Source organism: Oryctolagus cuniculus, chromosome 5 (genome assembly GCF_051225735.1).
Source record: "Oryctolagus cuniculus isolate XC-2025 breed Fujian yellow rabbit chromosome 5, ASM5122573v1, whole genome shotgun sequence".
NCBI classification, from domain to species: domain Eukaryota; kingdom Metazoa; phylum Chordata; class Mammalia; order Lagomorpha; family Leporidae; genus Oryctolagus; species Oryctolagus cuniculus.
The window spans coordinates 1,355,427-1,381,338 of NC_142871.1; the positions used below are offsets into that span (position 1 = coordinate 1,355,427).

A 25,912-nucleotide genomic window follows, 5' to 3' on the forward strand; every position below is an offset into this window, starting at 1 on the left:
CCGGCCGCGGCGTACCTGAGTGCACATGGCCCGGCCGCGGCGTACCAGAGCAGGTGGCCTGACAGCAGTGTACCTGAGCAGGCGGCCCGGCCGCGGCGTACCTGAGTGCACATGGCCCGGCCGCAGTGTACCTGAGTGCACATGGCCCGGCCGCGGCGTACCTGAGTGCACATGGCCCGGCCGCGGCGTACCTGAGTGCACATGGCCCGGCCGCAGTGTACCTGAGCAGGTGGCCTGACAGCAGTGTACCTGAGCAGGCGGCCCGGCCGTGGTGTACCTGAGCAGGTGGCCCGGCCACGGCATACCTGAGTGCACATGGCCCGGCCGCAGTGTACCTGAGTGCACATGGCCCGGCCGCAGTGTACCTGAGTGCACATGGCCCGGCCGCGGCGTACCTTTGCAGTTCCCTCGGTAGGCGATCTCCAGCTGGGGGTCCTTGCACTTGGCGCGCTGGAACTCGCAGCGGGACAGGAAGGTGCGCCCGTCAGAGGCGCACAGCGGCTTCTGCGGGGAGCCGGCGCAGTCCAGGCTGCAGTCTCTGTCTTTGTCTTGGTCGACTCTCAGAAACTTGGGAGACAGAGAAGAAGGCAGACAGACGTGAGGACAGGCTCCGTCGGGAAGCAGAAACTAGGCCGCCCACGGCCCCCGGTGGTCAGGGAGGGGACGCGAGGACGAGCCCCAGACACCCCGTGGGTCTCGGAGCCAAACCCCTTGCTGACTGAGTGGCACGCGGGCCACTGCCGTGGCAAGGACCGGAGCCCCTGCGTCTGGAAGGACCCGGCCTTCTGTCTCAGCAGGCCGGCCGGCAGTGCTGTCCTCTCACTGGTTGGCTGGTCGGTGAAATAGCGTCACCATCGGAAGCCTTGCTCCTCCCTCTGGGAGCTGCCGGGATCCGGCGCGCCCTGGTTGGAGCCCTTCCTAACCGCCGTGGTGACACAGCCTCATCGCGGCCTCGGAATCCCCGTGTGCGCATGCGCGCCCCGAGCAGGTGGCTGCTCTCACACAAGTGTTTCCTGAGAGAATGGGGGCTGCTCTGCCCAGGAGACCACGCGTGTGTCTGTGACAACATCGAGGGCCAGCACCAGGCACAGTGCGTTAAGCTGCGGCCTGCGATGCCGGTATCCCATATGAGAACCAGTTAGAGTCCCAGCTGTCCCACTTCCAATCCCGCTCCCTGATAATGCACCCGGGAAAGCAGCAGAAGATGGTCCAAGTGCTTGGGCCCCTGCACCCACGTGGGAGACCTGGATGGAGTTCCAGACTCCCGGGTTCAGCCTGGCCCAGCCCTGGCCATGGCAACCATTTGGGGAGAGAGCCAGCAGACGGATCTCTCTCTCTCTCTCTCTCTCTCTCTCTCTCTCTTCCCCCTCCCACTCCTTTCATGTAAATAAATCTTTTAAAGAAATTGTCTATTAGCCCAGGCTTATCACACCTCCACCCCAGCATGAAGGCAGTGCCCGGACGCCAGGTGGAAGAGGGCATCACTCCCACCCAGGTTTCCCAAATCGGCCAGCACACGAGAGACCACAGGAGACAGACTCCCACAGACGGCTCGGTTTCCGGTCTCGGTCCGTTCTCTTTGTGTCCTGGACACAGCCTCGTGGCTCACCCTGTAGGACCCTCCTCCTTGGACAAGTGCCCGAGCGTCCACTCTCACTTTCCCATCCCAATTCTGCGTGCCCAGGCTCAGTCCCATCTCGACCCACAACACACCAGATACAGCAACAAACATGAGGCAAGGCTCCCAAGTTCAGGCAAAGGACACGCACTGCTGGGCAAACAGAACTGCCCAGGCCTGTGGCTGCTGGAACGTCACTGCACCACACGCATGTCCTCTCTGGTGAGTGGGGCGTCAGGGAGGCATTAAAGAGGAGGAGGCAGGACGGGGACGCGGCAGCCTTTGGCCGCCCTGGGAAGGACCGTCACCTGCTCCAGTCAGCGGCAGGGACTCGCAGCGCACAGCTGGCCCTGCCGAGCGTGGCTCATGGCAGAGAAAGCAGGGGAGAAGTCAGAGAACAGGCGTGAACGCACAGCTCGCTCAGGTCGCCCGGTCCCCGCTTTGCTGCTGGGTCGGGAGCCTGCTCCACAACAGAGCGCTCCCGCTGCAGGCGCAGAGCCCGGACAGCACGAATCCCGAGGACACACGCGCTGCGCGAACCGCGGTGGTCTCTCCCCGCTTCCTGCGGCCCTCAGCGAGGAAGTGCAGGGGCCTCAGGCCGGCATGGCAATCACCGTTTTATTAGAGAAAAGGAGGCCAAGCACTCAGGCGGTTGGAACCGGACCATAATCCTGGTACATAACCTGTACCAGTGCAGATCCAACAACGGAAGCGAACTCCCCGGAAACAAGAGCGCGGGCGCTGTGTGCACAGGTGCCTCCCCCATGCCACATCCGGCAGCGGAATTCCAGGGGGATGGTGTGGAGCGGAATTCCAGGGGGACAGTGCGGAGCAGAATTCCGGGGGGACTGGGCAGAGCGGAATTCCAGGGGGGCGGTGTGGAGCAGAATTCCAGGGGGACTGGGCAGAGCGGAATTCCAGGGGGGCGGTGCGGAGCAGAATTCCAGGGGGACTGGGCAGAGCGGAATTCCAGGGGGGGCGGTGCGGAGTGGAATTCCAGGGGGACAGTGCGGAGCGGAATTCCAGGGGGACAGTGCAGAGCGGAATTCCAGGGGGATGGTGGGGAGCGGAATTCCGGGGGGGGCGGTGCAGAGTGGAATTCCAGGGGGACAGTGTGGAGCAGAATTCCAGGGGGGCGGTGCAGAGCAGAATTCCAGGGGGACTGGGCAGAGCGGAATTCCAGGGGGATGGTGGGGAGCGGGATTCCAGGGGGCAGTGCAGAGCGGAATTCCAGGGGGATGGTGGGGAGCGGGATTCCAGGGGGCAGTGCAGAGCGGAATTCCAGGGGGGGCGGTGCAGAGCAGAATTCCAGGGGGACTGGGCAGAGCGGAATTCCAGGGGGGGCGGTGCGGAGTGGAATTCCAGGGGGACAGTGTGGAGCAGAATTCCAGGGGGACTGGGCAGAGCGGAATTCCAGGGGGGGCGGTGCGGAGTGGAATTCCAGGGGGACAGTGTGGAGCAGAATTCCAGGGGGGCGGTGCAGAGCAGAATTCCAGGGGGACTGGGCAGAGCGGAATTCCAGGGGGATGGTGGGGAGCGGGATTCCAGGGGGCAGTGCAGAGCGCAATTCCAGGGGGACAGTGTGGAGCAGAATTCCGGGGGGACTGGGCAGAGCGGGATTCCAGGGGGCGGTGCGGAGCGGAATTCCGGAATTCCGGGGGCGGTGCGGAGCAGAATTCCGGGGGGCGATGCGGAGCGGAATTCCAGGGGGGCGGTGCGGAGCAGAATTCCGGGGGGCGGTGCGGAGCGGGGAGGCTGCACCCTCAGTAAGCAGAGCAGAGCAGGAGAACACAGCGTTCCTGTTCTAAGGCTTTCACTGCTCACGAAAGCATTTGGTTCTGAGTCTTCAAACCAATTCAAGGCAAAAGGCACCGTGCCAGATCTAGAACGAAATCCACCGGACCTTGGGCGACTTATTTTAAAAATAGCAGAAACCTTAGCGTTACTTTCTTAAAAATTTATTTGTTCGTTAAGAGGCAAACAGGGTTCCCATCTGCTGTTCATCCCCAAATGCTGGCCGTGGCCTGGGCTGGGCGAAGCTGAAGCCGAGAGCTGGGAACTCCACTGAGGCAGAAACCGCTACCGCTCGAGCCACCCCCGCTCTCAGGCTCGGCACGGGCGGGACGCTGGAGTTAGGCGCTGAGCCTGGACAGGAGCCCACGGTGTCCACTGCGGAACGTGGGCATCGCACCAGGTCAGCTGCCTGCCCCCACTTTGTCGCATCTTCGTAAAGCATCTTCATGAAGCGTGTAAGGCACCAAGGCCGGCAGGTGGGAGCAGGTGGAAGGCGGTCCGTGGCTGCACCGGACGGGGCTGTGCGGTCACCGAGTGCAGGCTCGCGGAATCCGGTCACCGCAAAGGTCGCAGGCAGCCGTGGTCTTGGTGAGTGCACAGGTTTAAGCCAGAAGAAAGAATTTAAACAAGAGCAAACGATGTATGAATGGACTAAAGCACCCTGCAGCTCTCAGCGCGGGCCAGTTTCTTCAGTGCCACGTCGATTAAAGGCTCGTTTTACTTTTCACCAATGAGGCAAAGGGTGAAATTTTTAAAATTCCAACTCTGACACACATAATTCCATAGCTGTGAGATTCACAGAGGGGCATGCATTGTAGTGAATCCCAACCGGAGTGCCAGTGACCCGGCCCTGGAGTTAGTGCCAGTGACCCAGCCCTGGAGTTAGTGCCAGTGACCCGGCCCTGGAGTTACTGACCCGGCCCTGGAGTTAGTGACCCGGCCCTGGAGTGCCAGTGACCCAGCTCTGGAGTGCCAGTGATGCAGCCCTGGAGCTAGTGACCCGGCCCTGGAGTGCCAGTGACCCAGCCCTGGAATCAGTGACCCGGCCCTGGAGTTAGTGACCCAGGCCTGGAGTGCCAGTGACCCGGCCCTGGAGTCAGTGACCCGGCCCTGGAGTTAGTGACCCGGCCCTGGAGTGCCAGTGACCCAGGCCTGGAGTGCCAGTGACCCGGCCCTGGAGTCAGTGACCCGGCCCTGGAGTTAGTGACCCGGCCCTGGAGTGCCAGTGACCCAGGCCTGGAGTGCCAGTGACCCGGCCCTGGAGTGCCAGTGACCCAGGCCTGGAGTGCCAGTGACCCGGCCCTGGAGTACCAGTGACCTGGCCCTGCAGCTAGTGACCTGGCCCTGGAGTCAGTGACCCGGCCCTGGAGTCAGTGACCCAGCCCTGGAGTGCCAGTGTCCCAGGCCTGGAGTGCCAGTGACCCGGCCCTGGAGTGCCAGTGACCCAGGCCTGGAGTGCCAGTGACCCGGCCCTGGAGTACCAGTGACCTGGCCCTGCAGCTAGTGACCTGGCCCTGGAGTCAGTGACCCGGCCCTGGAGTCAGTGACCCAGCCCTGGAGTGCCAGTGTCCCAGGCCTGGAGTGCCAGTGACCCGGCCCTGGAGTGCCAGTGACCCGGCCCTGGAGTTAGTGACCCGGCCCTGTCTCTGCTTCCCATCCTGCTTCCTGCTGGTGCAACCTGGGAGGGAGCAGGTGATGGTGAGGTACTTGGGTTCCTGTCACCCACGGGGGGGACCTGGCTCCCAGCTTCAGCCTGGCCCAGCCTCACTGTGCAGCATTTGGGGAGCCAGTAGGTGGAAGGTCTCTCTCTCTCTCTCTCTCTCTCTCTCTTCCTGATTTTCAATAAAGAAAAACCCACAAGAGCAGGCCCTTCCTCCACAGGGGGCCCCTAGGAGGTGGGAGCCCCGAAGCCGATTTCGCCCTCTGAGGACGAGATGGGACAGGAGACCTAGCCGCGGGCAGCGCCGGCTTCGGCAGCTCTGGGAGGTGATGGCCTTGCCAGCCTGCAGCCGTTCCACAGAGCAGTCTCCGTTACGACCCGGGCTTCCTCAGGGCTCGGGAAGGAGCCCGTGCCATTTCCACTGAAGGCACCCTGAATCCAGGGGCAACGTGCAGAGTGGCTGTCGGGCCTGCGATGCCGACTGGGAGGGCCGCGTTGACCCTGAGACGGCGGGACGGGCGCCCCTCACTCCCTCATGTGCTTAAACACTCAGAAACAGCGATGAGATGATCTCTTGGCATCTGGTGCCCGGGTGAAAGCTGTGTGCCAGGCCCGTGCAGGAAGTGCCGGCTCCATGAACGCCATGTGGACACAGTGGATGCCACCAGGCTCTGCGGCCAGAGGACGTGGCCTTGATCATGGACCTTGGCCGTGGATCGGCCTCACACCCTGGACGTTCACTGGGCCGGGTGAGCCTTGGCTTCCTCACTTGTAGAGACAATTGTGAAAATAAAACGAGAGTGCGTGAGGGAAAGTGGCCCCGGCCATGTGCCTCCCCAGCAGAGCTGTCTGCTCACCCGAGACTGCGCCGTGTGCACAGTGGCCACAGCTCTGTCCACGTGGGGAACTTCAGTTCTAGTAGGTGGGCACGTTCAGGGACAGAGCCTGGAGCATGAAATAAAAGGGAAATAAATTATGAAAGTGAAAGAGGCAGCAGGTCTTTCGGAAAGTGACGGGCGCAGCTGGCACAGGCAGCGTCTTCTGAGAGACTGGCAGTGCCGGGCACAGGTGGGCAGGCAGCGGGGCCGGGGCTGGGAGCCACCCTGTCAGGACCAAGCACTGGGAGAACTTCCCACACTGCCGGGGGCGGAGACAGCACCCAAGACCAGGAGAAACCCCCGTGGGGAAACCCAGCAGACGCTAGTACTAAGCAAGTACTAAGCCTAGGGGGTGCGGCCACTTCTCAACCAGCCCCGCTTGTGTCCACGAGCTTTAGCGGACTCACGGGCGTTGGCCCTTTAACCGGGGCTCCTGTGGTGCTCAAGGTGGCTCTCTGGCTCTTCCGCTGTCGCCCAGCCCACAGGATGAGCCCGGGACTCTGCGCCCACAGCTGGGTCGGGCGTGTGCTGGGCCCCACCCTCCTCTCCTTGCCCGAAACTTTGCTTTTCCACCATGTTCCTCCCCTGCCCCTCGTCACTGTGAATGTCAGGACAGGAAATGGGCACTCTTGTCTCTTGTCCCACTGCTCGGGGACAGATCAGGAAAGCACACGGTCGCTAATTCTTCCAGATTTACGGGAATTTGCACTCGGGAACTTCGCGATCCCGTAACGAGCCATCACGTGGATGGAGTTAACGCAAGAATTAGCTTTGGCAACGAAACAATCACCTCATTCAGCGTTGTGCCACCGACCCTGGAGGAAAAGCCGGTCAGCCTGCAACAGGTGGATTCCAAAGGCGCACTAGATGCACAGGAGCATGGCCGAACCCCGCTCCTCCACACGGGCCGCGCGCACCCAGACCCCGCTCCTCCACGCGGGCCGCGCGCACCCAAACCCCGCTCCTCCACGAGGGCCGCGTGCACCCAAACCCCGCTCCTCCACACGGGCCGCACACACCGCTGCATGGCCAAACCCCGCTCCTCCACGCAGGACGCGTGTGCCGCTGCACAGCCAGACCCCGGTCCTCCAACCAGGAGCACAGCTGAACCCTGCTCCTCCACACGGGCCGCGTGCACCCAAACCCCGCTCCTCCACACGGGCGCGCTGCACCGCACGCCGAACCCCACTCCTCCACGCAGGACGCGTGTGCCGCTGCACAGACGAACCCGGTCCTCCAACCAGGATGCGCAGGAGCATAGCCGAACCCCACTCCTCCACACTGGCCGCGCACACCCAAACCCCGCTCCTCCACGAGGGCCACGAGGGCCACCGCACAGCCGAACCCCACTCCTCCAACCGGGATGTGTAGGAGCATAGCCGAACCCCGCTCCTCCACATGGCCGCTTGCACCGCTGCACAGCCAGACCCCGCTCCTCCACGCGGGCGCGCTCCCCCGCCCGGCCGAACCCTCATGCATCCACCCGGGACTCGCACGGACGCGCTGGACGCGCAGGCTCGCAGCTGAATCCCAGACCCTCTGTGCTGGACCTGCGGCCCGCTAGGCACACACCCACGGCTCAGCCACAGCCGCCGTCTCTCCGCTCGTGAGCAAGGCCTGGAAGGCTCCCCGGTCCTCAGGCACCTCTTCGCTAGTGCCGGGCACCTAAGCGCCAGCCTCTCATCCGAGACCCCAGGAAGAGCCGGCGCACAGGGCCGGCGGACGCTGACCACCACGGCTTTCTCAGGCTGCAGTGGCGCGGCTGTTTGAGGTCTGGAAGGAAGGGCGCCCACTGGACTCTCGGCCAGCTGCCCAGCGCCCACAGGACAGCGAGCTGTGGGTGGAGGCGATGCTGACCTCCTCATGTCCCGGGCCCACAGCTGGCGCCCAGTGAATGTTTGCCCGTGGGGGTCGCTGCGGGGGCAGGAGCAGAGTCTGAGTAAGCAGGCGTGGGGACACGAGGCGTGATGGATGACGGCAGAGTGGAGTGGAGTCAGGCTTCACCTGCTTCACCGGCCAAGCCCTGCCCAGGGAGCACCGTGGGTGCCTCCTGCAGCTGGGAAAGGAAGCAGATCCGTTAACCGCTCACCCCACGCTGAGCCCGGGGCCCAGGCAGCCACACACCCCCTGCGGCTTCTTACGGAAAAATCGCACGCACGTGCAGCCCCTGGAGGGCTCCAACCTGATGACAGACGCCTGCTGTGAAGCGGTTCAAGAGCCGTGTGCCCGAGGAGGAACCCCGGATGCACACACGGCCTTCCCTCGCCTGCCCACCCCGTGAGGGCCGGCCAGAGTCAGCCCTGTGACAGCCGCCCTTTTCTGGGTGGGAGGTGGGGCCCTGAGTCCCCCACCGCGGGGCGGCCGCCGTTTCCCCTACCGTGCCGCCTTCTCACAGAGGCCGGCGCGTCGCGGCTGGCAGCACACTGCGGAGGCGCGGCCAGAGCTTCCGGCCTGGCGCCTGCTCCTTTCAAAGCACTGAGAGCGAGCTGCGCTAAGATTCACGTCGGGGAACATAAGCGTGACCTGGAAGAGGCAACGGGCCCAGCGCCGAGACACTGGCTAACCGCGGACTTGTGAGTCTTTTCCACTGAGGATCGACCAGGGATCCAGAGCAGGAAGCAGGAAGCCCGGCCTGGGAGCAGCTGGGGGTCCCGGTTGCCCCTCACTCCGGAGGGGAGAGACCGCGTGGTGAAGTGGGTGGGGCCGGGCAGCTCACGGGCGACTCCCGCTCCTGAAGGAACGTGGCAGGCCGGGGAGCAGGTGTCTCCACCTGAGCCTCCTGGACTCGGACGTCACTCGTGTCCACGTGCCCCTCCTGCCCACGGCTCTGCCTGTGCCCAGCCGTCCTTTCTTTTCCAGGCTGAAATGGGAGCCCCAGATGAAGCCGGAATCTAAGGGTGCTGGGCTGCTGGCGCGGTGGGGCCGTGGCTGAGGCCCCGACAGGCCCGCGGCTCAGGGCAGGACTCCAGCGGCAGCGTCCACTCCCTGCAAGATGCCCCGGCCCAGGACTCACAGACCCCATGCCCCATCATACGTGCCCACTGCCTGCCGTGGGCCACAGAGCCACGGAAAAGGGAGAGAGGCGCCCCGGGGGCGGGGGCGGGGTGGGTGCGGGGCTGCCCAGGCTGTGGAGTCCACCAGGCTCTGAGGCCCACGGCTCGGTCGCAGAACCCGGGGGAAGGGCACAGAGCACGGATGGGCACAGGAGCTTCTCGGGCGCCTGACAGGACCCTAAGGGCGATGCAGCCCCCAGTGGCAGTGCCCGCGCTGGGACAGCGAGAAGCAGACAGAGGCCTTCCTCCCTGCACTGCCCCCAGGGAGCTGCACCACCGCCGGCGCAGGCTCACTCTGAAAGGAGGCCCTGGCCGGGGCGCCCAGAGGGGCTGCAGGCCTGGCCGCGAGCCCGCCCGGCGTCCCAGTCTGCGCCCGGCTCCTTGCGCGCCCCTGTCCCTGGGCCCCCCTTCCCTGCTCCGCACGTGAAGACGGATTCCTTGGATTTTTGGGAGTCCTGGTTTGTGTGCGGTGATCGCCAGGCGCGGCTCCGACCCAGAGGGCTGTCCTGCTGTCCTCACGGGCTCGGAGTGGAGCTGACTCTGCCCCTGGCGGCACTATCGCCGCTGCCGCGATGCGCAAGTGAACCTCACAGACAGCCGGAAACTTCTGGAAGCCCTGCCAGCACCAGCCGCCGACAGCTGCTGCGAGCCTTCAGCCGACACCTGCCAGCTGCCACGGCCGGCGTGTTTCCTGCGAACCCAGCGGTGCCCTGGCGAGGCCGGAGGGCTGAGGCCAGGCCAGCTGCGGCTGCAGTCCAGCCGATCCCCTCGGTCCCCTCTCCACCTGCTCGGAGCAGCAGCCGTTGGCCGCACAGAGCTGTGTGCTTTACGTAGAGGGGATGAATGGAGCTGAAAATGGCATGCGCCGCATCCAGTCTGTGGCTGCTGGACAGCGTGGGTCTGCGGGCGTCCTGCCGCCCAGGGCAGGGCTCTGTCGCCGGAACACTGGGCAGCAAAGGCCCCAGGGGTCGTGACTCCCTTAAGTTACCTCCTAAACTCCAATCTCGCCCAGAAGGTTGAAGAACCGAGCGTTTGCGCCAGGCCCGTGGCTGTGTCACGACCCAGCCGAGAAAAGACTCATCTCAAAATTCGCTCTTCTGGTGACAGAGCAGAGAGACACGCACTAATTACGGGGGAAGAGGAGCTTGGGGCTTTCACGGAGGGAGAACCGAGGGGCCCAGCGGGCTGCAGCGTTGGTGGCACAGGGTGGCCACACAGTGGCCGGCTCTGATGTCCTGGCCAGGCCAGGCGGCTGCTCCTTGCCAGAGCACCTGGCAGTCAGGGTGAAGGAGACGGACCCACGAGTCCTTTGCAAAGCTCAGGGTCACTGAACGGAGCTGGCCGCGGGCGCGGGCAGAGACACGGAGAACTCGCACTCAAGGTCGGCTTGAGCTCCCAAATCCGAGTTTCCCAGAGCACTTCCCGGTCACCGGGGCCCCGGCCTCACACCGGCAGGTGCTCTGCATGAAGAATCACGGCACGTGCACCCGTCCTCTGCACTCTACAGACGCGGGGGACGCAGAGAAAGGCAGGTTTCCAGAGCTCCAGAGGGTCCCCAGAGCCCCCGGTCAGCAAGTGTCACACCGGCACAGCGGCCATGTCTGCCACGGGGGCTCATCTCCCCCGCAGGAAGGAGGCGGGGAGGCAGCGATGGGAAAGGGTCTTTCCTTGGACGGTGAATGCGCACTTTCTGGCTGACTGGGAAGACGGCACAGCCTGCCGCCAGGAGAGCTCGTGTCCGGAGCCTGGCTGCTCCTCTAAGGGGAAGGACTGCCCTCCGTCACTCTCCGTGCCCAGCCTCAGCCCCGCCCAGTGGGGGCTGGATTGACCCTGGACTTGTGCAGAGAGGGGCATCGCAGGAACCAAGGACCCTCCATTGGGTCCCAAAGGCAAGGGGGCAGCTGCCCACCTGGGCGTGCACGGCTGCAGGTGCAGACGGCAGGGGGCCCATGCAGGAGACTGGAATTCAGGGCCAGGAGCCAAGCCCGCTTCCCCTCCCCGGGAAACACAGAGCAAGCCCGGCCGCGCCCCACCCGCTGCTTGGTGCTGGGATCCGCGGCTCCAGCCTGCGGCCTGCCCCATCCCCTGCGGAAAGAGTGGCACAGCACCCATGTGAGGAACACACATGTTTCAGCTCAGGGCCGCTGCGGGTCCTGGGGCCCCCGCCCCACAAGGAACTGGCCTTCCCAGCGAGCGAGAGGAGGCCAGGCGGACACGCGGACACTGCCTTCCCCACCTTCGTGGCAGTCGGGGGAGCACGCTCAGTGTGCGTTCGCTTATCCGGAAAGACACTGGTGGGTGTTTCCACGGGAGGAACACACTTCCATCCCAGCCCGGAAAAATGCCACGTGGCGTCACAGCCGGAATCTCGAAGGCGGGGACAGGCACAGGAGTCTCGCTGTTTTTGTCAATTTGCTGAGTGGACCAGCACCGCATGCCCACGTGTGTGCTGCAGCTCCTAGGACAGGCTGGCCACAGGCCGGCCACCTACCCGCTCCCCACTCCCACAGGCCAGCCACGCACCGGCTCCCCACTCCCACAGGCTGGCCACCCACCGGCTCCCCACTTCCACAGGCCGGCCACCCACCCGCTCCCCACTTCCACAGGCCGGCCATCCATCCACTCCCCACTTCCACAGGCCGGCCACCCACCCGCTCCCCACTCCCACAGGCCGGCCACCCACCAGCTCCCCACTCCCACAGGCCGGCCACCCACCCACTCCCCACTCCCACAGGCCGGCCACCCACCAGCTCCCCACTTCCACAGGCCGGCCACCCACCAGCTCCCCACTTCCACAGGCCAGCCATCCATCCACTCCCCACTTCCACAGGCCGGCCACCCACCCGCTCCCCACTCCCACAGGCCGGCCACCCACCAGCTCCCCACTCCCACAGGCCTGTCACCCACCCGCTCCCCACTCCCACAGGCCGGCCACCCACCCGCTCCCCACTCCCACAGGCCGGCCACCCACCAGCTCCCCACTCCCACAGGCCTGTCACCCACCCGCTCCCCACTCCCACAGGCCGGCCATCCATCCACTCCCCACTCCCACAGGCCGGCCACCCACCGGCTCCCCACTTCCACAGGCCTGTCACCCACCGGCTCCCCACTCCCACAGGCCGGCCACCCACCCGCTCCCCACTCCCACAGGCCGGCCACCCACCGGCTCCCCACTCCCACAGGCCGGCCACCCACCGGCTCCCCACTCCCACAGGCCGGCCACCCACCGGCTCCCCACTCCCACAGGCCGGCCACCCACCGGCTCCCCACTCCCACAGGCCGGCCACCCACCGGCTCCCCACTCCCACAGGCCGGCCACCCACTGGCTCCCCACTTCCACAGGCCGGCCACCCACCGGCTCCCCACTTCCACACCCTGAAGAAGCCTCTTGAGCAGAGCTCACCACCTCCGGGAAGCACAAATGCCGGGAAACGGGCCGGGAGAACGTCAGACCAAGAGAGGCGTGACGCTTGCCCTGCCCAGACTCCACTGCAACCGAGGGCGGTTCCAGGGGCAAGGACGCCCGTGCGGCATCCGCGGCGCAAAGCCTCCTGGGGCGGCCCCTGCGCGGCGCCGAGCTCTGTCCTCAAGGGGCAGCTCCTTTGAGGTTGCTGTCAAAGCCACCGCCGAGCAGGAACCAACAAACGTAGCAACGATTAACAGCTAAGTCTGATGCACACTCAGATGGGACAGTTTCTCAGCATTTAATGGAGAAAGAAAAGCTAGGATTTATACGCTTCTCTGAAAAATAAAATGACAGCCACACTGCCGACTTGTTTGTCCACAGACAGTCTTAGCTGAGAGCTTTCGCCACGCCTACCGTGATCACGCTAACGTGTGAAGCTGATGCAGGTTAAAGCTTCAGTCCTGTACAGGGCCGAGGCTCAGCTCGGGGGTCCACCCTCCTCACTGCCTGGGTGACGATTCCCTTTGGTCTTGGCAGTCCGTCACTGGCCCCACCTCGGCAGTCCCTCACTCGCCCCACCTCGGCAGTCCCTCACTGGCCCCACCTTCCGTGCACACACTTCTCACTCCCTCACGGCAGGAGCACCAGGAGCAGGCGCGTGGCCGCCCTCAGCATAGCCACCCCGGAGGGTGCCTGCGCGCAGACTCCCTGCTGAAGGCTCGCGGTGCCCAGCTGCCTGTGTCCTGGGCTGGGGCAGACACATCACACCCCTCCCCCTCTCGTGTTGTTTAAGCCTCGCAAGCCCAAGTCCCAGAAACCAAGGAACTTTTCTTCCAGAAAGGCAAAGTCTCATTCAAGGCAACGGACACATCTAACGGCTGGGGAGGGAGGGGCAGAGCACGCGTGCGCACGCACACACACACACACACACACGCGTGCACGCGCGCCTCCTGTCATTGTCCACGTTGTGTCCTGCAAAATCAGACTGGCTCACACACGCCAGACCCCCAGGGGTCACTGTCACCCATGTCCAAAAGTCCATTTTGGTGAAGCCAGGTCACTCCATAAAGACTGTCCTTCCATCGCGTGGCCCGGGGGGCCCAGGGCTGGGCTGCCTGCCCGGCGGCCTCACCTCTGCCCAGGGACCTAGGTACTGATGTCCACACACCTGTAGGGTGGCCGTGGCAGGTCTGACCGGCACCAGGCTGCTGGCCCTGGGGTGGCCGGCGTCCTTCCTGTCTGTGTACCTTTCCTGCCTTATCGTGGCCGGCAGGTGGAAGTGCTGTGACGTGGGAGAGCGTCACACCTGCTGTGCACCTCACCTCTGCGTCCTGGAGGACGGGACGAGCCGGGAGCCGGGCACTGACGCCGGCCGAGCCTCCGTTTCCAGCGCGGTTCCCTCTCCCGTCAGGTGGGTAGCGGCCCCCTCTCTGTTTTCAGAAATGTTCCCATCAAACACACCTGTGCGCCTTCATCCACAAGCAACACAAGGGCAGGGCGACACTGTTCTGCCTCAATGAGCTCCTGAGCGGCCCCAGGGCAGCTGGACCCTGCCGAAGGGAGTCCGACTTACAGGAATTCTGTTTAGAGAGAGAATCGGGTTCATCAGAACAGAGGAGGAGCGTGCGAGCAGCTGTAAAACCGTTAAAAACGGAATTTTAGCTCCTTCAGCCATAGCTGGACTTAGTCCAGAAAAGACTTACTCTCCACCGGCTTTGTGATTCCTGAAGTCAAGGTTCCTGCTTGATTTTAGAGCCTATATTTGGCCACCAAGCAATAGCTCTTCAAAAACAACAAAACAAAATCACAACCAAGTAGATTCAAATAGCGTAAACATGCCTATGGCTCATGTGGGCAAATATTTTTATTTTAAAAAATTTTTTCCTTACTTGTATTTAATTGAAGGGCAGAGCAAGATTTGTCTATCTGAAAGGAGAGAGAGAGGGAGGGAGGGAGGGAGAGAGAGAGAGAGAGAGGTGGAGACGGATCTCCCAGCTGCTGGCTCACTCCCCAGATGTTCACAGCAGCAGGGCCTGGGCCAGGCAGAAGCAGGAGCTGGGCCCCCGGTGGCTGGCACCCGACCCCTGCGTCAGCGCCGCTGCCTCCCGGAGTGCAGGCTAGCGGGAAGCTGGGATCAGAGCCGAGCCGAGCCACCCCGGGCACTCTGAGCGGAGCAGGCAGAGACCGTACCTGGAGGACCCAACTGCCGTCTCGATTTAAATGTTCACTAAGCAGGCTCCTGTCCCGGGTGACCCCAGCTCTGCCTGCCTCGGCAGCAGCCGTCGTGGGATCTCCGGGCGGCACTGACCACACACACGCTCTGCAGGGGGCCCCCACCCAGCGGCCAGGACCAGCTCAGTCCCGTCCCGTCCCAGGCCCTGCCCTCGGCGCTCAGCCAGGAGTCAGCTGTTCTGAGACCAACGTCTCTGCATGACCTTAGCACCCGACATTACACACGCACAAGTTAACTTGATTTCACTCAGAATAAAACCAACATCTGTCCGTCTTCGTCGGTCTCTTGCCTCTTCCAAATCCAGATCCGGCCGGCTTCCAGTGGACCTGAAGCTGAGGCCCAGGCGGGTCTGCAGTGGGTGGGGCAGACTGCACAGGGCATCAAGGCTGGGTTCCCACAGCTCTGCAGGAGGTCACGCCCCTCCCCGCCCGCAGCCCCGCCACAGCCCTCCCCTGCGGCCGCTCAGGGTGAGCCGGAACTCAAGTCCACGTGCGGCCCAGCCACCAGCACACAGCCATCCTGGACAGGGTGGCAGAGGGGACATCCCACGGGGCCTGGACTCCTCCACCTGGGCCCTGAGAAGCCGAGGGGGCCACGCAGGCATCCACTGGCCCTCGCCTCTGAACTCTCACCCAGAGGCCGCTGTTCTGGGTCACGGGTCAGCAGGGGGCGCCACTGAGGGATTTCCAAGACCCCACAAGTTCTGAAGCCTGTACTCCTTCCACCGACAGCCTGCCGGTGACGAGGACATGAGCCACCAGGGCAGCCGCCGCCCCTGAGTCCACGTCTGTCCCACGCGTGACTGGGACAGCCCCTGGGGCCCGCTCCCCACCTGGGAACTCTGAGAGAAGGGGCTCCTGCTTCAGCCACTCCATCGCGGCCGCCCTGGGACCCCAAACAGGAGAGAGGCGGGGGCACGTGGACGGGCGTCCATGGGCCAATGAGACGCTGCCCATCGCACGGCTGTCCACACTCGAGTCCGGATGTCAGCCTCCCGACCTGGTGAACTTCGCTGTGCAGACCTGGAGCTGACACCGCAGTGCCGCGATGGTAACGGCAGAGCAAACAGCGGGACAGGCCGTCTCGCCGCAGAAGCCCCCAGCCCAGGGGGCTGTCACCTTGCCTGCGTTGCCCCTCGACGGTGCACAGATCGGAAAGGAGACACCCAAGGGCACAGAAAGAAACCCGGACTTGCATCCCAGAGCACGGACCCCCGGGAACGCACAGGGCGCCCCGCAGGAGTCAGAACCTCTGGTCAGTCGCCGCCTCGGAGGCCGGCTCGCGAGCGAGGACCACGCAGCTCGGGGGGGGGGGGGGGCCGCAGAGGCCGCCCTGGAGTCAGCAGCACGCAGAGCAGCCCGGGCTGCCCGGCAGCCTCCGTCACTGCCGCGGCTCCTGGCGCTCACCGCGGGGAAGCCGCAGCCAGGAAAGGCACGGCACAGTGCTTCTCTCTCCTGCTCAGACAGCAGGACGCACATGGACTGAGCGTCCAGCTGGGCCGAGAGGCCGGCTGGAGGCCCAGGAGAACGGAACAGGAGAGTGACGGCCGGGAACCTGCGGCGCCCTGTGGGGTCTGCACGCCCAGCATTCTGACGGCTGGTGCTGAGCTGCCTTCCAGCAAACGAGTGGCACCTGCCTAGAGTCCACGCACGCCCTCCCACACCCTGCGTCCTCTCTGACTCCTGGCGGCACCTAACAGCACACCCACGGCACCTCGTGCACTGGCAACCCGCGGAGCGCTCACATGTGGGACATCCAGGTTTAGCTCCTGGAGTATTTAAAATCACTTCCGTGCACGGTTGCGGAAATCTGTGGATAAGGACCTTGGGGACGGGGGGCAGCCTCAGACGGGCTCAGAAACCTTCCAGAACGCCGGTCATCTCCGGACGTCAGCACCCCTCCGCTTTTATCCCTGCAGCTGTGGGAGTCTTGGAGCCAGAAGTGTGAGTTTCCCAGCTGCGTCCTCTCTCCAGATCTGTCATCTCTTGAGATTCATGTGAGTTTTAGGATGGGTGTGCATTGACCGAAGCTGGGGAGGCCTGGACACTCCAATGGCACCGAGCCTTTCGCCACCCCCGCGGCTGCACTTCCCATCAGAGGCGGCTCCATTCATCCCATGAGTCCCCTCGGGGTCGGCTGAATTCCGCGGCACTTGAGCCTGATGTTGCCGTGAGTGGAAAGGCTCCCTGGCTTCCCCCGAGGTTCTCACCGTGAATGCACACAGATAAACCAATTCTGTGCTCTAGGCTACGTCCCACGCTGCACTGAGTTCACGTGCGCCTTCTCACGAGCTGTTTCTGTGGGATCCTCTAGGGCTATTGACACACAAGCAGGACACCTGTGAACGGATCATGCTCCTTCCTTTCCAACGTAAGTGCGTTTATTTCTTCTCTCACCTTGTTGCTGTGTCTGGAACTTCTAGAATTATGGTGAACAGAAATGTTTGAAACAAGGATATTTGCCTCGTTCCCGATGTCAGAGGAGAAAAGTTTCAGTCTTTCATGTTATGAGTTCGTCCCCGGCTTGTTGTATGCTGAATGCTTCCTTGACATCTGTCACTGTATTAGCATTTTCCCCAAGCTTTGCTGTGGAATGCCATATAACAGGTTGGTTTCATGTATCGAACCATCCTTGCATTCCAAGAATAAATCCCATTAAACATTGTGCATACTGTTTAATACGCTGCTGAATTAGGTTCACTGCACTGGGGCTTTGTTGAAGATTTTGACGTCGGTGCTTATAGAGGATATTTTCTTGTCTGGCTTTGGTATCGGGACAATGCCAGCTTCCTAGGAAGAGTCCGGAAGCTTCCTGTTTTTTAGAGGTTTGGGGAGCGTTGAGAAGGGCGGGTGTTCCCGGGACACTGTGCAGCACTCCCCAGCGAGTGGGTGGGTTTTCTCCTTGCTGCTGTCCTGCTACTGGGAGTCTTGATGACTGGATCAGTGTCCCTGTTGGTTACAGATCTACTCAAATGTTCCCTTTGTGACTTAGTCTTGGTAGGCTTTATGTTCTTTAGAATGTGTCCATTTTATCTAGGTTATCCTATACACATGGTACTCTTATAATTCTGTTTATTCCATTGAACTTTTGTTTCCGATTTCAGCAGTTTGAGTCTTCTTTTTCCCTCATTTATCTGGATAAAGACTTATCAGTGTGTTGATCTTTCAAGGAAGCAACTTTTGACTTCACTAGTTATTCTCTATTATGTTTCACTTCTCCGTGTATCTTGCTCCAGTCTTGATCATTACTTCTTCCTGACAACTATGGGTTTATTTGGTTCTATTTGAAAGTCAGAGCAACAGAAATACAGAGACACAGAGAGAGAGAATCTTGCATCCACTGGTCCATGGCCCAGATAGCCACAGGGTCCAGGGCTCCAGGGCTCCAGGTCTCCCAGTGGCTGCAGGGGCTCCAGCACTTGGGCCGTCTTCCGCTTCTTCCCTAGGGGCATTAGCAGGTAGCTGAATCAGAAGCAGAGCAACTGGGACAGGAACCTATGCCCTGCTGGGCTGCTGGTGCTGGACTCTGAGCCATGACTCGCTCTGAGCGGATCCACAGTGTGGGAACCCCGGCTGCTGCCCACACTGGATGCCCTAGAAACGTCGGCGACCTCTGACCCAGCCACCCCACACCCCAATCACACAGGAGGACAAGGTCAGAAATGCACACAAGGGCTCACGCACAGCGCTTCTCTGGCAGTATTATTTATAGAAGCAAAATCAGAAGGAAGTTAAATATCTACAACAAGGGCGTGGTCAAACCACGGACTACAGAAATCCATGCAGGAATCTGGCAACACATTTAGCATCACTGAAATATGCAGGAAATGTGTGTTATTTATTTTCCAACAAAAATATTTAAAATTGTAAATGTAGAATACAACCCAAACTTATAAACTCCACACATGATTGCACGCACACGGGTACAAAATGCTGTCCCGTGAAATTCTAACCATTTAGACTCTGGGTAATACAAAGCAGACCTCCATTTTCTTCTTTGCATTTTTATAGTTTCTAAATTTCTGCGTTTAATCTGAATTATTTTTTCTTTTTTTCTTTTTCTTTGACAGAGTTAGACAGTGAGAGAGAGGGACAGAGAGAAAGGTCTTCCTTCCGTTGGTTCACCCCCCAGATGGCCGCTATGGCTGGAGCTACACCAATCTGAAGCCAGGAGCCAGGTGCTTCTCCTGATCTCCCATGCGGGTGCAGGGCCCAAGCACCTGGGCCATCCTCCACTGCACTCCCGGGCCTCAGCAAAGAGCTGCCAGTCCAGCAACAGGGACAGTATCCGGCGCCTATATACGATGCTGGTGCTGCAGGCAAAGGATTAACCAAGTGAGCCATGGCGCCGGCCTACTTTTTCTTTTTTTAAACAAACTCATTTTCATGTACTTTTTTTACCTTATTAAACACTAACAACCCACTGGAAGACATGTGTCAATAGCAAGGTAGGGGCCAGCACCGCGGCTCACTAGGCTAATCCTCTGCCTTGCGGCGCTGGCATACCGGGTTCTAGTCCCGGTTGGGGTGCTGGATTCTGTCCCAGTTGCCCCTCTTCCAGGCCAGCTCTCTGCTGTGGCCAGGGAGTGCAGTGGAGGATGGCCCAGGTGCTTGGTCCCTGCACCCCATGGGAGACCAGGATAAGTACCTGGCTCCTGCCATGAATCAGCGCAGTGCGCCGGCCACGGCGGCCATTGGAGGGTGAACCAACGGCAAAGGAAGACCTTTCTCTCTGTCTCTCTCTCACTGTCCACTCTGCCTGTCAAAAAAAAAAATAGCAAGGTAGGAGAGCAATATTAGTTATCAAAAACCATACCAAAGGCAAATATAGCAAACATCCACCTCACCATAGGAAATGTGTAGTCCATGCCCCCTTTCAGAAAGTATGGGTTTTGTTCATGTAGTGAGAAGTGAATCCCATGTGTAAGTACTTTAAAAGTTTATGGGAGAAATAATTAAAAGATAAGCTTATGTGAGTGCAAAAAACCCTACATCAGACGGCAGGTAAGAGGGCACGTCTGCTCACTCTGCACCCCTCCACGGCCACCCCAGGGGGGCTCTTCCTGCACCCTCCTCTCACTCACACACTCACACACACACACTCATACACTGACACACTCTCACACCTGACACACTCACATTCACACACACTGACACACTCATGCCCTCACACTCACATACGAACACTCATTCATGCACACACCAACACAGTCACACACAGCTTCACGCACACACACACATTCATTCACACACACGTACACACATGCAAATTCCCTCACACACACTCATACACCCAAACATTCACACTGACTCACATATTGACACAGATACACACGCATACACTGACACACACTCACACTAACACACTTTCTCATACTGACACAGACACACATTCCCACATGCTCTGTACTGACACACTCATACCCACAGTCACACACACTGACACACACACACACTCGTGCACTGACACACTCACACACACTCGTGCACTGACACACACCCACGTGTACAGTGCCAGCTCTCCTTCCATAACTGCAGTGGCCTGAGTGACGTCTGTCAACCCCAGTGGCTCATTTCCCGGGGACAGCGAGGGCCCCCTGCACGCATCTCCCAGACCTGCTCCGTCGTCACCAGAAGCAGCAGATCCTCCGCCTCGCTGTGCCTGCAGCGCAGGGCACCGCCAGAAACCCCGCCCCCAGGCACCCAGGGCTGCTCCGCACCGCGCTGATGGGGAGGGGCAGAGGCAGCAGCAGTCAAGGCCCCCAGACCCGGGAAAGTCAACACAGCCACCCGGGCCTCGGAGCAGGCAGAGCAGGTGCCACCCAGGGCAGGCGCCACCTTGGTCCCGCAGCACCTGGAGCCATCCCAGTGCTGAGCTTGCCATTGAGCACCCTCGGCAGTGCCCCATGCTGGAAGAGCGTCAGTGAGAGCGCATCGCTCAGCTCTGTGCAACCGTGGACACGTGACCAGCAGCCCTCCCGAGGGAGAGGGGGAGAGAGGGAGAGCGAGACAGAGAGAGTTAGAGAGACACAGAGGCAGAGAGACAGAGAGACACAGAGACACAGAGACACAGAGGCAGAGAGAGACAGAGAGACACAGAGACAGAGAGACACAGAGGCAGAGAGAGAGACACAGAGACACAGAGGCAGAGAGACACAGAGACACAGAGGCAGAGAGAGAGAGACAGAGAGACACAGAGGCAGAGGCAGAGAGACACAGAGGCAGAGAGACACAGAGGCAGAGAGAGAGACAGAGAGACACAGAGGCAGAGAGAGAGACAGAGAGACACAGAGGCAGAGAGAGTGACAGAGAGACACAGAGACAGAGAGAGACAGAGAGACACAGAGGCAGAGAGAGAGACATAGAGACACAGAGGCAGAGAGACACAGAGGCAGAGGCAGAGAGAGAGAGACAGAGAGACACAGAGGCAGAGGCAGAGAGATGGGCATTGAAGAACAGGAACGAAACAGCGGAGCGGGAGCTAGGTTTCGTGTATCCCATTGCAGCCTAGTACTGTAGAGTAAGGAATAAGGATTTGCCCATTTTCCCCCACACTATCGGTAAAAGGGGAAAAGAGAAAAGTACCCGTAATTTCGACTGTCACCCTAACGCCTAACGCCCGCCTTGGCAGGAACGCCTGCATCCCCTCCCCTTGCGTGGCGGCCACCATCAGCAGCGATGCCCGATGCGTGACAATCCCGTCACTTCCCCTGAGGAACCAAGGCACCCCAAGGCGGCAGCCGCTCAGCCCCTCCGCGTTGCGGGTGGGGGTCTGGCCCACCCTGCCAGTGTGGCTGTTCCCTGGCCTCACCACGGTGGGGGTGGGGGTCTGGCCCGCCCTGCCAGTGTGGCTGTTCCCTGGCCCCACCACGGTGGGGAGTGGAGGTCTGGCCCACTCCGCCAGTGTGGCTGTTCCCTGGTCCTTCCATGGTGGGGGTGGGGGTCTGGCCCACTCCGCCAGTGTGGCTGTTCCCTGGCCTCACCGTGGTGGGGGGTGGGGGTCTGGCCCACCCCGCCAGTGTGGCTGTTCCCTGGCCTCACCGTGGTGGGGAGTGGAGGTCTGGCCCACTCCGCCAGTGTGGCCGTTCCCTGGGGCAGCTCCTGCCAGTGCTCCCACAGGGGGCCCTCTGCCCTCCTGCAGCTCCCAGCAGTTTTTTTTTTTTTTTAAGATTATTAAACACCACTTTACCTTTTAAAAGAGCCGTGCTGGAGTCGTCAGGGGGTGCTGGCCTAGGAGGGGCGCATGGCCAGGTGGCAAACAATGGAAACAGAAACCGGTACTCACTACCCGGCCAGGAGACTCCAGGGAGGGCACCAAGATGCTCCCGGGCGGGGAAGGAGAGTCCACAGCAGGGGAGGGACGGTGGGCCCTCACCTGACCCCACAGGGATCAGCTCCAAACAGAGGGAGGCCCTCGCGGAAGAACTAACACGGACGGAGGACAACATGGAGCGACGCCCTCGCGCTCGGGTTTGCTGGTGCTTCCTGGACAGGCAGCAGACATGCAGGCGGCGGGAGTGAAAAGAGGCGAGTGGGAGTTCGTAAAAACTGTCAACTTCTGGCCCTCGCTGCAGCGTAGCACAGCCACCCTCTGCAGCACTGGCATCCCGTATGGCTGCTGGTTCGAGTCCCAACTGCTCCACTTCCGATCCAGCTCCCTGCTAATGCACCTGAGAAAGCAGCAGAGGACGGGCCAAGTCCTTGGGTCCCACGAGGGAGACCTGGAAGAAGCTCCTGGGTCCCGGCTTTGGACCGGCCCAACTCCGGCCATTGCAGCCATCTGGGGAGTGAACCAGCGGATGGAGGACCTCTTTCTCGGAATCTCCTCTTTCTGTAACTTTGACTTTCAAATAAATAAATGAATAATTTTTAATTTTATTTATTATTTTGTTTTAAAGATTTATTTATCTGAAAGGCAGAGTTACAGAGAGGCTGAGGCAGAGAGAGTGAGCGACCCTTGGACACCCATGTTCATAGCTGCGCCACTCACACCAGCCACCAAGTGGCCACCACTGCGTGCGCATGGGTCAGCAGCACGCGGTCAGCACACGCACGGGCCGGCGCTCAGCCCTGATGAGAAAGAAGGTTCCGACACCTGCTACCCAAAGGTGGCCCTTGGCGCCGTGGTGCTGCTGAGACAGGCAGAGAGTAGGGTTCCACGTGTGTGGGGCACGTGGGGCGTGCAAACTCAGAGAGCCAGCCAGCAGAGTGCGGATGTCGGGGGCAGGGCCAGGAGCGGGGGAGGGCGGATTGCTGGGCCTGTTTCAGCTTAGGGAGGTGAGCAAGCGTGTGCCAGACACAAAACCTGCAGGAGACGCACGTTTCCTGCTCACGCACCTGATGTGACAAGGGTTAGTAAGTGGCACAGCGGGCTAAGCCGCTGCTTGCAAGGCCAGCACCCACACCAGAGCGCCACCCCAGCCCCAGCCGCTCTCCTCTATCCCGCTCCTAACTCTCGCACCCAGGAAAGCAGCGGGTGACGGTCTGAGCGCGTGGGGCCTTCCCTGGTCTGAGCGGGTGGGGCCTTGTCCTCCGTGCAGGAGGCCCCAGGGGGTTCTGGGATACTGACTTCAGCCTGGCCTGGTCCCAGTGAAGTGAACCAATGGATGGAAGACGTCTCTCGCTTTCTCTCTCTCCCTCTCTCTCTCTCTCTCTCTGTCACTCTGCCTTTCATATAAATAAGCCTTCAAAGGTGCCTCATTAGCACAGCAGGTAGCGCGCCAGTCTCATGAATAAGTCTTCGCAATCATCCTCACTAAACGTGTGCATCTGGAAGTCACAGAATTGAAATCTGGCAGCTGCAGTAGACTGTGACAAGCTCTCGGGATCTCACATCGGGCGTTTGTTGTGTGTTTCGTGTCTTGGTGAAGATGTTATCCTACAGTTGCCTCAAAGCGCAGGGGAGAGAAACTAGACTTCTTCCTAACGTGTGCTTTGGCACCTGTAGCTATCGGTGTGTCTAATGTGACTTCACCAGCAAATCAAACGGCAGAAGGGATGGCCCTGGGAACCCTGGAGACGGAAACCCTCTGAAAGAACACGGCTATCCTGTGGTGCCATCGCGGCGCCGAGACCTCAGATCGAGGCACAGGTGGAGCCCCAGCCGCCCGCTTCCCATCCGTCTGCTAACGCCCTCAGGAAAGCAACGGGAGACGGCCCAAGCGCTGGGGCCCCTGCACCCACGTGGGAGGCCCAGACGGGGTTCCAGGCTCCATCTGCGGAGTGAGCCGGCGGATGGCAGGTCTGCCTGTTCCTCCCTCTCTCTCTAAAACTCAGCGTTTGAATAAACAAGTAAATCTAAGCAGGAAAGGAGAGCAAAGAGCTGCTGGCTCCACCCTGCAGATCCCGGCGGGCGCCGCGGGGTCTCCGCGTCCGTGCTCTCCTCCGGCCCAGGGGCCCGCAGCCCTGCGTCCCAGTCGCAGCCAAAGGCCAGCGTGGGGGTGCAGTGCATCCTGAATTCCACGTGTGTTTTCTGTGCGTGGATCAGAGACCATCATCGCTCTCATGTAGCCCCCACCCGATGGCAGCAAGACAGACCCACACACGACGGGAGCCAGCGCTGGGGATTTCTGCTGTTTTCTTGCCGATGGGAGACGGCGTCGCTAGCTGGCCTGGGAGGGGGCGTGGGCAGCCCTGGCCGTGCGTCAGCGCGGTGTCTGGGCAAATGTCGGCACTGACCGCTGCGCTGGGCGAGAGCCAGGGCCTCAGCTCGCCTCCCCAGAGAGGCCAGGCCCTGGCTCCCTGCAGGGGCTGAGTGCACGCGACCAGGGCGCGTCGCTAACAGGCAGAGAGGTTCCGAAGTCACCTCTGTGCTGCACCCCGCCCCTCTGAAGCCGACGGCCCCTCAGTCACCCTCCTCAAGGCCGGTCCCCAGGTGCGGTTTTGCTGGGCTTTCCTCACTGCTAACCAGCTGTGCACAGCCTGGAAGTGTCCAGAGGGTCCTGCTGTGGCTGAAGTCGTCCCCTGGCCTCAGGGCTGGCCCCAGCAAGCCGGGCGAGTCCCTGGAAGCCAGGGATCCCGCCGGGGTTAAAGACCTCTTCCCAGTCTGGCCCCTCGTGGGCGGGACGCCGCCCTCAGCCTGGACAAGGAGGCCCAAGTTCTCAGAGACCAAGGGAGAAGGACAGCACTGCCCCATCCTGCGGCCGCCCCTGGGCCAGGGGAGGAGGAAGACGGAGGCGGAAGCGTGAGAGAATCCCAGGGCTCAGGCCACCCCAACCTGTGTGACCTGTGTGACCTGTGTGCCTGACCCAGAAAGGCCGACCTGCAGCACTCGATGGCCATGGTCAGTTATCACGAAATCTGCACACCGCCCAAGAGCACGCCTGTCCGAGAAGCGGCTGCAGCTGTCACGCGTCAGCGGCACCGCCGGGGGACAGGGACCGAGCTCTGCACCCTCAGCCTCACTGCCCAGAGCAGCTCCCCGGCTCCTGGACGGTGCTACAGGACGCTGCTCTGAGCGTCTGTGGGTCCAGAACAGAGGGCTCCCCGGCCTGCAGCCCGAGACCGTGAGTGCTGCAGGAGCCCGGTGGAAGGTCCTCCCCGCCCGGTCCCGCCCCCGCTGGGACCAGGGATCTCTGCCTCCCACCCCTGCTGTTGAGTAACCGGCTTTGGGCGGTGATTCGGCGTGCTGCCTGCTAGGAACCTCAGAAGGAAACCTCCTTGGTCAACAGAGAAAAGTACCCGGTCGCATCTCTGACCACCGCACCGGGCGGCTGTGTTGGGACGAGATTGACCCGGGGAATGAACGGGTCTGTGTCGGCGGCTGTGTCCCCTGCAGTCAGGGTCACAGAACCCTGTGAGGACGGACGTCACCGCACCCTGACCAGCGCACCTGCTGGGGCACTGGACCCTCGGGGTGGCCCTCTAGGCTCTGCATCCCCCCGTCCCAGGCACGCAAGGCTCAGAGCGTGAGAGGCAGGCGCGGACAGAGCCGCCCTCTTCCAGGAAGAGCGTCCGGCCCGGGCCAGTGTCCAGGGCGCTCCCGATCGCTGGCCCCGCTCCCCACCCTGCTTCCTTCCCACAGCCCAGCCGTGGCCGCCGTGGCCGTAAACACCCTGCAGGTGCGCCCTACACGGAGCTGGGGTTGGAAGAATATGTCCTCTGGGACCAGCCGCGGCAGACGGCCCAGACCAGCGCATGCACCATTGCTATGACAAATATGCTTTCTTCCTGAGACACTGGGAAAGGAGCCCTGGCCGAGACAGGGAGGAGGAGGCCGGAGCCCCCCACGCCCGCTCAGCTGATCCAGCCACTGACCACCACCCCCCCAAC

The 25,912-nt window shown here is 61.7% G+C and overlaps 1 protein-coding gene across 2 annotated transcripts in view; it reads right to left on the reverse strand.

Annotated features, from left to right (window-relative positions):
• SMOC2 (SPARC related modular calcium binding 2) overlaps positions 1 to 25,912 on the reverse strand; it is a 134,337-nt gene that overhangs the window by 89,356 nt on the left and 19,069 nt on the right. For both annotated transcript variants that reach the window (XM_070074590.2, XM_070074589.2), the window contains exon 2: positions 396 to 567. In XM_070074590.2, the coding sequence (XP_069930691.1) occupies positions 396 to 567 (172 nt within the window). The remainder of the gene's footprint in view (positions 1 to 395; positions 568 to 25,912) is intronic.